General features: G+C 48.5%; 1 protein-coding gene across 1 annotated transcript in view; it reads left to right on the top strand.

Annotated features, from left to right (window-relative positions):
• PARL (presenilin associated rhomboid like) overlaps positions 1-11743 on the top strand; it is a gene marked incomplete at its 5' end in the record, with an annotated part of 47242 nt that extends 35499 nt beyond the window's left edge. The window contains 3 exon segments of the mRNA XM_014587435.1: positions 7946-8047; positions 8141-8238; positions 11426-11743. Coding sequence (XP_014442921.1) covers positions 7946-8047; positions 8141-8238; positions 11426-11537 — 312 coding nt within the window.
• Positions 11744-12034: the final 291 nt, after the last annotated feature.

Here is a 12034-nt window from a genome sequence, read left to right as displayed (position 1 = left end):
AGCACCAGCTGCGGGTGCGGTTTTTGGCGCGTCCCACTGGCCTGTTGAGCACTCCTCAGATGTGATGGTGTCGTTGGGATTCAGGGAGCTATGTTGGACCAGGCCCCACCAGACAGTGACCACGGCCTTTTTTTGGTGCAAGTTTGGCTTTGGACCTGCTTCATGGTCCAACCACTGAACTGGTTGTCACGGAAAATGCACTTTTGTCACATGTCACAATTTGATCAAAGAATGGTTCATTGTTGTGTAGAGTAAGAGATGATACTTCAGAACAGCTTTTTTGATTTTGGGTCAGCTCCTGAGGCACTTACTTTGGAGCTTTTTCACCTTCCCCATTTCCTTCAAATGCTGATGACCTTAGAGTGTAGTTTAAGAGGGCCAGCCTTGACTTGCCCTCAGCTCGCCGTCCTCCACGTCCAGGGCCGGCCACTGCGCTCCTCTTCAGGGCTGCTGCCTCCTTTGCAAGACTTCCTGCACACCACTGCACGGTATGTCCATCGGCAGTCCCGGCCCGGGCGTGGCTGTTGTTGGGATTAGTCTCTGCTGCCTTACACACCCATTTTGAACTCAAATAAGAGAATCACTCAGATTTGTTTTTTGTCTAACATCATTTCCGTAGTCTAAAATACAAATAAAAAATAAAATACAAATAAAATAAACAGCAAGTAATAAGTCATTAGCAAAAAAACGAAAGCGAGAAGTGCATGTTAAAATGATGTGTGTGTAACATAACCATATTTAAGAATATACCCAATATCAACAGATTTCTTTTTTTAATTAGAAATTTTATTTTTTTCCTTAAGAATTATTTATTTTTATTTTATTTATTTTAATTTCTTTTTTTTTTTTTGGAGAGATTTTCACTGTAGGGCGCTTGCGCTCGCCAGACAGACAGAGAGAGACATAGAGACAGAAAGCGAGAAATCACCCCCCAGGGGGGATGGTCATGCCGCAGTCCCTTCTCCTCCATTCTCCTCTCAAGATCTTGGGCACGCACGTACACGCGCCCGGCGTGAGTTTTAAGCCACCGGGTCCGGGACGCGAACCTCAGTCGACTACGTGGGAGTCCAGCAACATAGCCATTACACTAACTGCTGGTTCCCTATTTATTTTAATTTCTGACCAGAGAAAGGTGGGGGCAGGGGAGGAGTGAAAGCAAGTTGTCAGGTTCAGGACTCGAGCTGTGGTCACTTAATTGGGAGTCTAGCGCCTTTAACCCCTGTGCCACCCACCAACCCCTCAAACAGCAAAGTGCAGCAATGCAGAATCAGTTACTTTTGCACCAACCTAATACATTGTCTTGGGTATGGTACGGTGTATGGGAGGGTGTGCGAGGTTATATGCAGATACTGTGCCGTTATGCACCCTCACATTTCAGTATCCGCTCAGGGCGGCCTGGAGCCACACGAGCAGATAAAACTGAGAGGAGGCTGTATATATATCTTACTATACTAAAGTGAGGAGAGTTCTCTAGCGAACTCTGGAGGTTCTGAGAGTGGGGAGACCTTTCTCAAAAGCTGAGAGGGTCTGGGAGAGCATTTGATGGGTTCTTGGACAATCGTTACTCTCATTTTACGGATAAGAAGCTAGTACCCAAAACTAATAGAGCATGGCAGTACTGTATTTGAGATTATGGGCCTTGGGAAAGTCCTGATGCACAGTCCTTTCACGCAGGAAAACACAAAAACACGTCCTGGCTTTTCTTTCCTTTCCTTTTCTTTTTTTTTTTTGGAGAGGTTTTTGCTATAGGGCGCGTGCGCTCGCCAGACAGACAGAGAGACAGAGAGACAGAAAGCGAGAAATCACCCCCAGGGGGGATGGGCACACACAGGCGCCCAGTGTGAGTTCTAAGCCACTGGGTCCGGGATTCATACCGTGGTCGACTACATGGGAGTCCAGTGACATAGCCATCATGCTAACTGCTGGTCCCGCGTCCTGACTTTTCTGATGACCCAGGAGAATGGGGTCACACCATGACTGGCCATGTGGGATCCAGCTCCCTTAACCACTAGGCTGCAGGGCCAACCCCAAGTGAATGGGATATTTTTCTGAGGAGAAAAAGTCTAATTTCATTAGGTTCTTAAAAACCTCAAACTAGAACAAGTGAAAAAAAAATTGCATTTCATGAGTGTGAACTCAGACATTTGTCAAATAAGTTGTGGTTTGTTTAAACATAAATTTATATAGAGGTCATAATGAGAAAATTCCAGGGTAATGAAAATTAGTTTTTAAATTAAATGCGTAATAAGTAAATTGTAGTCAAAACAAAGCCAATTTTACATAGAATTGCATAGTTATGACAATTTAGTAGATGGGAAATAATTATCTCTGAAAAAGTAATTTAGAGGAACTTTATAAAATTTTAATGCCCTTTAATAACAACTAATTAAATTATATTTACTTCATTTTGGGGAAAAGAAGAGTTTTGTTGGGTTTTCTCTCCTCAGAAAGTAAAGTTTCAACTTGAATTCTACTGTAAATTGAGAAATTTTGTATTTTTTTTTTTTTTTGCTAAGAATTATTTACTTATTCCTTCATTTATTTTAATTTGACCTGAGACAGACAGACACACAGAGAGAAGGAAAGTCAGAAAGCAGGCTACCCGGTCCAGGAGTGTCCAGTGCCTTAACCACCACACTGCCTGGCCCAAGAATTTTTTTAATGTTAAAGTTGCACGTATGCCCTGAAGCCGAGAGCGCTGGCCTGCCATTTGGCAGCTGTTCCACTCCATGTACTGTGTGCTGGGAGGTCTGGGGGAGAAGGAGCGGCCAGGCGGATGTTTCAGAGTAAGTGTGAGCACGGCCCACATACGGTGTGCCTCGGGGAACCTCACCCACGCCTGCCGAGGTGGCCCGATATCCTTGGAAGTTGCTGTGGCCCCTTTAGGACCTGGAGCAGGGAGGGAACAGATGGTGGGGCTGTGTGTGTGTGTGCGTGTGTGTGCGTACGCACGCGTTTCCACCCAGGCAGGGATTAACACCATACCAGGACGTACGAGTGAGGAGCTCGGAAGCGCTCCACGCGTTAGGAAGAGCTCCACGCGTTAGAGACTTACATAGAAGCCATCTTGGCCGTCACATGGCCGTGGTGATCTCGAATGTCGAATTCTGATTCCTGTCCCTACTCCAGAGTTGGCCTATCCCAACACCTGCACCTCTCCCCTTTAGCATACAGTCGAGGTCATGGCTTCCTCACGTTCTCCCCGTTTCCGCCTTGGCACTGGGTGTCTTTGTCCACTCACCTCTGTTAGGCTCTCCTTTGGAAGCGTGTTTCCTCTGTCCTGTCCTGCAGTTAGCCTCACCCGTTCACGGGAGTGCCCTTGAGCTAGTGTCCCTGTTTAGGCCAGATGGCAGCTTGTATTAGGTCTAGGGACATCTGGGATCTCTAGGACTCATAATAATTTTCTTCAAAGAGTTAGTGATTCCTAAAACAAAATAATTCTATATTCTGAAATAATCCTTCGCAAGGATGGTACTAAGAAACCAGTGATCAAAAGAAGTGGATGCTGTCTTCTAGAAATAACCTTTATAATATGAAAGGGTAGAGACCCATTATGTTTTGGGTAATAGTTTGTCCCCTAAGGTTTTATGTTTTAAAATTTGGTCTTAGTGGGCAGTGGTTGGGTGTTACCCAGAAATTAACGTGTTTCCATTACGTTTTGGGTAATAGTTTGTTTCATGAAGTTTAATGTTTTAGAATTTGGTCTTATTGGGCAGTGATTGGATGTCCCCCAGAAATTAATGTGTTGGATTTGGTTGTATCAGTTGTAATATGTGTTAAGTGAAAATTTAGTTCCTTTATGGTGTCACAAGGTGAAATCTTTGGGTATATTAATGCCATTGTGGGCCTCAGGTCTGGGACTTGAACCATGGTTGACCATGTAGTAGTTCAGTGCCTTAACCACCATGCCACCTGCTAGCCCAATTATAGTATTATATAATAATACTTGCCTACTAGCAGTGTATATGAGTTCCAGATTTCTTATTTCTTCTTATTATTAATTTTTTGAGAGGTTTTTGCTGTAGGGTATGTGCGCTCGCCAGAAAGATAGAAAGTGAGAAATCACCCCCCAGGGGGGATGGTCACGCTGCAATCCCTTCTCCATTCTCCTCTCGGGATCTTGGGCACGCACGCACACGTGACCGGCGTGAGTTTAAGCCACCGGGTCTGGGACTCGAACCACGACTGGCTACATGGAGTTCATCGACATAGCCATTACGCCAACTGCTGGTCCCCAGATGTTTTACATTTTAGCATCTCTTCGTATGGTCAGTCTTTTTGATTTCTAGTAGTTACACTGTGGTATCTTCAGCTGTAATTTTCACTCTCCTAATGATGATATGACTTATCTTTTTGATTTCTCGTAGTTACACTGTGGTGTCTTTGGCTGTAATTCTCACTTTCCTAATGACTGATATGACTTATCTTTTTGATTTCTAGTAGTTACACTGTGGTGTCTTTGGCTGTAATTCTCACTCTCCTAATGACTGATATGACTTATCTTTTTGATTTCTAGTAGTTACACTGTGGTGTCTTCGGCTGTAATTCTCACTCTCCTAATGATGATATGACTTATCTTTTGTGCATATTTGCTGTCCGTATATTTTCTTGGAAGTGTCTCTTCAAATATTTTGCCCATTAAAAAAAAACGTTGCTACGTGGGTCAGCGGATGGCCTAGTGGTTACATCACTGGACTCCCACATAGTCGACCAGAGTTTGATTCCGGACCCAGTGACTTAAAACTCACGCCAGGCGCATGTGCGTGTGTGCCCAAAATCCCGAGAAGTGAGTGGGGGAGGAGGGGTTTATGGTGTGGCTATCCCCCCTCGGGGGTGATTTCTCGCTTTCTGTCTTTGTGTCTCTCTCTGTCTCTCTGACGAGCACATATGCCCTACAGCAAAAATCTCTCTTAAAAAAAAACTTCTACCACAATCTGGAGAGTTCTTTATATGGTCTAGATACAAGTCTCTTACCAGACTTACAGCTGGTAGATATTCCCTCTCGGTCTGGTTTGTCTATTAGCAGTGTCTCCCGAAGAACGTAAGCTTCTGTTTGGGGAGCACTAGAGCCCACTGTGGCATTTTATTTGTATGTGTGTATTGCATCCCTAGAGAAGGATCTCCGGATTCTCCCTCCTGTACGTTTCCGTCTTTGCTTCCTCGTGGTCCATGACGCCAGCCGAGGCTGTCAGGGCAGTGAAACCAAAGGAACGCGATGGGAGCAGATTATGCCGCCGTGTCTCTAGATCTCGGAGTGGCACATCAGACCTGGGGCCGACCTGCCAGTGGGGGCCCCAGCCGTTGCTGCAGCTCTGTGGTCATCTGTGACCTCAAATCCGCCAGTGTAACCGTCTTCACCATCACAGAGAGCGGACAGTGACTGAGCACGGCCTGGTGAGAACCTGGCGTGGACCTCTCTTTTCGGCAGTTGATGCTCTTGAGGGCACCAGCCAGGGTGGTCATTATGGTGGCACAGAAAGATGGTGGAAAGAGCAAGTTTTTAACTTGTGTGATGTCCAAATTATTCATTTATTCTCTTACAGATTATGTTTTTGGTGCCTATAGTTAGTTGGCAAAATTTTGCAAGATCACAAAGATTTTTCTGATATTTTCTTCTAGGAGCTTTTCTTTTCTAACATCTAGCTCTACATTTCACTTAGGAAGATCTCCAGGGCTGTTCTAAGGCTTAGTGGTAGAGCCACCTGATCTCACTGCGGTTCAAGTCCCAGCCCTGGTGGCTTGAAAACATGCTGGGTTGGATGTATGTGTGCTCACAATCCTGACAGGGTGAGAAAATGGAGAAAAGATTGTGGCATGGCCACTCACCTATTGGAGGGTACTTTTCTCCCTCCCCCTCTGTCTCTCTGGTGAGCACATGTATAGCAAGTTAAATAAAAATGAGGGGCCAGCAGATGGCATAATGGTTATGTCGCTGGCCTTCCACGAAGTTGACTGTGGTTTGAGTCCTGGACCCGGTGGCTTAAAACTTGTGCTGGGCATGTGTGCGTGTGTATACTCAAAATCCCAGGAGGAGAAGGTATTGCAGAGTGGCCATCCCCCTTGGGAGGTGATTTCTTGTTTTCTGTCTCTGTGTCTGTCCGGCGAGTGCATGTACTCTAAGCAAAAACCTCTCTAAAAAATAAATAAAAATGAAAGAACTCCAAATATTCTTGACCCAAATTCACCAGTTACTAACATTTGCCATATTTTATCATATTACGTCTATGTTGTCCTTTTCCTAACTGGTTTTAGATGAGGTTTCATATGTTAGTCCTTTGCCCCAATTCTTCCATGTATTTTTCAGAGAACACAAGTAGCCTGACGTATCTCACAGTACTATTAATCAAACTCAAGAAACGGGACATTGGTGTTATACTTTATTTCATCTGTAGTCCCGTATTCCAGTTTGTCAGTCGTTCCAGTGAAATCCTTTATAGTTATTTACCCCTAAGCTCATGTGTTGCATTTCGTCCATCCCTTCTCGGTGGCCACCTAAAACCTGGCCATTTCCATAGCCTTCCTTCGTTTCCCCTGAGCCGTGCAGGCAGTTGCTCTGTAGAGTGTCTGTCTCTGCCCCTCATTAGACTCAGACTGTGTGTTTCATTTGGAATTTGACCTCCATGGTACACAGTGAGTATGCCTAAGGTGCTCTTAAGCAGGATGCTAACCCCTAATTGGTTTTCCTCTTCGTTAAAATTTTGTTGGGGGACACAGCCGCGGCCCTTTTGCCCACTGTTCTGCGCGGCCTCCGCACCGCAGCCTGTGCCACGTCTGCTTGTTGACCTTCTCTTGCCTTATGCTGTCTTTCTGCCTAGAACGCTCTACCACCTCCTTTCCCCCAGCCAGCACCTGGCCACCCTTCGCGAAATTGGCATCACTTACTCGTTCTGAGCTTAGTTCTCCTTCTACCAGATGTCAGCGCGCTGGACTTCCCGGCCCTAGCCCAACTGCTGTTTTGCTTTTCCTTATTTCCGTCTTCCTGTGGTGCTGCAAGTCCACATTCGTGGCGGGAAATGGGCACGTTTTCCTGAAGTGCAGCTCTGGGGACAGCTGCAGGAGGTGGGCCCACAGGCCTTGCTGGGCGCTGACTCGCTAGTAGGACTCGAATCTCGAGTGATGAGTCTGAGGGGGTGGCTGCTGTAAACGGGGACAGTGATCCGGGTTAGAGGGACTGGGAGCAGGGCTCATGTTAAATTCATCCTGCAGATACTTTATAGCCATTATCAATAGGAATTAGGAAAATTATGTAGCGACCAGGAAAGATACGTGATTCTCTTATAAAAGAAAAAAAAGCTAAATGTCTACAATGAAAACTGTTTAGCCATAACAAGTAGTTGATGATCTCGAGCTGTGGGTTTTAGATTCTGTTGAATTTAGATTTCTGTTCTGCAGCGCGAGGTAGTTGGGAAACCACTTCCCAGGCAGGCAGCTGCTAGTGTGTCCCTGGAGGACTCTGTGAGGGCCGCTCCTACAGAGCCCTGGGAAAGAGGCCCACTTCCCTGGGGCCCAGTGTTTACTCACAGCTTTTAGGGAAAGCGTTTGTCTTCGTGGAGTGGGATGCAAATTTCACGTGGGTTTCTACAGTAAAAGGTCACACTTGGAAGAAATCCCTCACATGTGGACTCCACTGCAAATGCAGGCTGTCTCCCAGGTCGGGGCCTTGCTGAAGTTTGAGTTCATTCCTAGCACTACACAGAAGGATGCCTGTCACTCTAGGGCTGCCCCTGACATGCGTTAAGCACTCACGGGTGGGCATCTTCCCTCCCTGTAACAAGTTCAGTCTTTCCAGGCAATTACTGCCACCCCCGGAGCGCCTGGCCTGATGCTGTGCACGTAGTGACCAGAAGCCGCCACGCTCCGTGCTCCCTAGCGCATGGCGAGTGACCTCTCTTGGGCACCAAGCATTGCTCACTGAGTTTCCGGTTTCCCATGCGTTCGTTTGCAGTCAGGCGCCATCATGACCGTCCTGGCTGCTGTCTGCACCAAGATTCCAGAAGGGAGGCTCGCCATTATCTTCCTTCCAATGTTCACATTCACGGCCGGGAACGTGAGTATTCTCCTGAAGGCAAGTCCTGGGGTCGGTGGTGCACAGCTGGGGCGTCCAGTTGTACGGCTTCTGTTCTCTCTCGCTGGCTTTCAGGCCCTAAAAGCCATTATCGCCATGGATACTGCGGGGATGATCCTGGGATGGAAGTTCTTTGATCACGCAGCCCATCTCGGGGGAGCGCTCTTCGGCATGTAAGTCCTTCCTCCGGTCTCCCTCCCTCCCCTCAGGAAGGCAGAGGGTGGGTGGAGGCAGGAGGGGGGTTGGGAGGGTGAGGACCCCCTCCGTGGGGGGTTTAGCCTTACCTGGTTTCACCATGCGAAATGGGATATGACCTCAGCCCCGCCCCCGCCTGGACGTTTCTAGAAAGATCATCGGTCCCTTTGCTCTACCCTTATCCCCAAGTCAACCGAACTGATCTGTTCATTTTGCTAACACCTCCTGAGGGCTGCTTCCCCGTCCCGCCCTCAGCCCTCAGCCCTCAGCCCTCAGCCCTCATGTGGCCCTCAGGCTTTTCTGCCCTCCGCTCCCCTGCCTGTGCCCTGAGCTGTCCAGGTGCACGGAGCTGCAGAGCCACTTCTGTCTGCAGCGGGCGTCGTGGAGGACGTGGCGTGACCAAGGCTGTGACCGGGGACACTGGCTGGTGTGGGCCCCCGCCTGTGCCTCTGTCCACGCAGGCTCCCTGCTCATTACCCGTGTCACGCTGTTGCCCTCGTTTTACTGATGGGAATCTGGGGCACAGAGTGACCTCACCCAGGCCAAACAGCTTTTAAGGAGCTCTGCTTAAGCAGCTCCACTTAGGCAGGGCTCCTTAGGGGATTTAAACCCACCCGCGCCTGGTTCGCTGCATCACCCTGTACCGAGTGCGGCAGGCGCTGTGGTCAAGCTGCTTCCATCTGCGCTTCAGGTGCGGGCCTTGCCTAAGGCACAGGAGCTCAGCAGCATCTGTGGGATGCCCTATTGTGGGAGCCCCCCAGCCAGGAGAGCACCAGGGAAGGCCGTGTCTGTCTGACACACTAGGCCCCTAATGGCCCACCTTTCTTTAGTTCTTTGCTGTAGGGTGCATGCTCTTGCCAGAGACAAAGTGAGAAATCACCCCCCAGTGGGGAAGCCACGCAGCTTCTTCTCTTCCATGCTCTCGAGGTTTGGGGCACACAGGTGCTCACGCCCGGGTGTTTTTTCAAACCACCTGGACTGAGACTCAGCCCGCGATGTCAGCCGTGCGGGACCCAGCTGCCCAGCCTGCGTGCCATCTACTAGCTGGGCCTGTCATTTCTTGCATAGTTGTTGCCTTTTGTCTTGACTCGTTTTTGTGTCATGATGGTGGATACCTTAAGTTTGTCAATTTAAGCAAAAGTAGAAAAATCTATTCTAAGTAAAGCAGTTTTGCCCAGTAGGCGGTGGAATTAAATGCCATTATGCCATTTATAAGTTTTAGTGATGATTAAAGAATAGCATGCGAGTTCTAGCTTTAACAGCACGCGTTGTAAGTAGTAGAAACTGATGTGATGGCACAGCACGGGAGGCACGAGGACTGAGGGCCAGGGCCTGCTGTGCGCGGAGCTTGTGCGGGCCCCCGTGGGTACCTACGGGCTGCTCCCAGCAGGCTCTCACTCCTTAACTGTGCTCACGTGCCCTTTTCCATTCCGAAGCGATGCATCAGATGCATTTTGAAGTCCCAGATCTGAAAGTTGGAGGCACTTTTCTCTTTGCTATTTCTAATTTTAACTCCTTTTCATTTTTACTGGGCCTCGACCATAACCAGAGTTTACCTTTTCTGACCCTCTCATCTACATTTGGACATCTAATGTCTGTTTTGTTGTTTCTAGTTTTTGCCAAGCACGTGTGCTTGCCGGAGAGACAGTGACAGGGAAAGTGAGAACTCACTGTCCAGGGGGAGGGCCACGCCACAGTCCCTCCTACTCCATTCTCCTCTCGGAATTTTGGGCACGCATGCACATACGCCGGCATGATTTTCAGGCCTCTGGGTCTGGGACTCAAACCGCAGTCACTCATGTGGGAGTCCAGGGCCTTAACACACCACCTGCCGGTTCTCTTTTTCCTGTACTTTATTTTTCGTGTTGATTCTGCTGCTCTCTGCGTGCACACTCCTGGTCTTCATGAGGGGGCTTCATTGTGTTCTTGGGGAAACAATGAATTTTAGTGCAAAACAATGAAACCATGCACAGTTTCCATAGTCCATCCTCCCACACACTGAAGAGCGCCTTGTCAGTCCTCCCAGCTTCCGCGGCATCTGCGTAGCCTGAGCTGAGGAGCTGGTTCTCGTTCATTCTATGAGTTAAGGGCTAGTGTAATATTCTTAAAGTCCTGTGAGGTGTTCCATTTTTCAGATAAGAAATGACCTGAAGGTAACTTGTCAGGGGACCAGCAGTTAGTGTCATAACTCAGCAGTTAGTGTAATAACACTGAACTCCCATGTAGTCGACCGCAGTTTGAGTCCCGGACCCGGTGGCTTAAACTCACACCAGGCACGTGTGCGTGCGTGCCCGAGATCCTGAGAGGAGAATGGAGGAGAAGGGATTGCTGCGTGGCCATCCCCTCTGGGGGGTGATTTCTTACTTTCTGTCTCTCTGTCTCTCTCTTTCTGGCGAGCGCACGTGCCCTATAGCAGAAACCTCTCAAAAAAAATTTCCTAATTTTGGCTTAGCTAAATGACCAATGACATTTGGACTTAGAATCAGAAGCATGTACTTATAAGATTAAAGCAATTGACTCTTTGCTTGAAATAAGCAGATTAAAAAGATTTAGACATTTTTATATTTAAAAATTTTTCCAGTGGTGGGGGGGGACAATGGGTAGCATGGTGGTTGAGGCACTGGACACTTCCACGTGGCTGACTATGTGGAAGTGTCCAGGACCTGGTCGAGTCCTGGACCTGGTGGCTTCCTTTCTCACTTTCCCTCCCTCTCTCTGCGTGTCTCTCTCTGCGTGTCTCTCTCTGGTCAAATTAAATGACTGAATAAATAAAATTAAAAAAATTTCCCAGAGGGTACATGTCCTTGCTTTTAGAGAGACAGAAAGAGAATGCACCCTCCAGGGGAGAGGGTCACGCCGCAGCCCCTCTGTCCCACCACCCTCCTTTACGCACACACACGTGTCCACGTGTCTGGGTCTGGGACTCGAGCATACAGTGGCTACCTTAAGCACCATGCTATTGGCTGACCCTTAATTCGTTTAACTTCTGTTATTTTTTTTAGTACATGTGTGCCCATTAGAGAGAGAGATGAGTACCTCCCTGCTCGTGATCCCCTTCCTCCTGCCCTTGGGCCCTCAGACTTGGTCACAAACGCCCCGTGATGTCATCCTGGTACTTAGCGTTCGCACGGTAACGTGGACCCGGTTTGGTTTCCTCTTCTCCAGATGGTATATTACTTACGGTCATGAACTCATCTGGAAGAACAGAGAGCCTCTAGTGAAAATCTGGCACGACATGAGGACTAATGGCCCTAGAAAAGGAGGTGGCTCTAAGTAAATCCGGGGCTGGACCTGCTGGTGCGACTAGTCCTCGCTGCCCGAGAGAGGAGCGCATCGACCCTGAGTGACCACGCCTGTGCCCTGCCTGGGCGATACGTGGCAGCTCGCATCCTGGTTTTCAGCCGTAGCCCCCAGGACGTGTCTTGCTAGCAAGTGAATTATGACAGAGTTGTGAAATAAACGTTTATATCTCTAGTTTGTAAATGGCGTGTGTGCTCTCTTTACAAGCACGGATGCGCTGGCGTCTTGCTTCCCACCGTCACAGCTGCCTTCATCTGGCCTGGTGGTAAGGTCGTAACAGCTGCCTTCGTCTGGCCTGGTGGTAAGGTCGGAGATACTAAACATTCAGGCGGGTAAAGGCCCCAGACACACACAGGAAGCTTCCCCCAAGATGGAGTCGCAGTGGCTAGGTTTCAGTAAACGAGCTGGCTGCGTGAGGGCTCCCAACACAGGGCAAGTTCCTGTTGGCCAACTTCATTCTGCTCTGCCAGCAAG

The sequence above is a fragment of the Tupaia chinensis genome, unplaced genomic scaffold, assembly GCF_000334495.1.
Source record: "Tupaia chinensis unplaced genomic scaffold, TupChi_1.0 Scaffold000212_1, whole genome shotgun sequence".
NCBI classification, from domain to species: domain Eukaryota; kingdom Metazoa; phylum Chordata; class Mammalia; order Scandentia; family Tupaiidae; genus Tupaia; species Tupaia belangeri.
The sequence above is the reverse complement of the archived record's forward strand: the minus strand, read 5'-3'. Positions and strand labels throughout refer to the sequence as shown.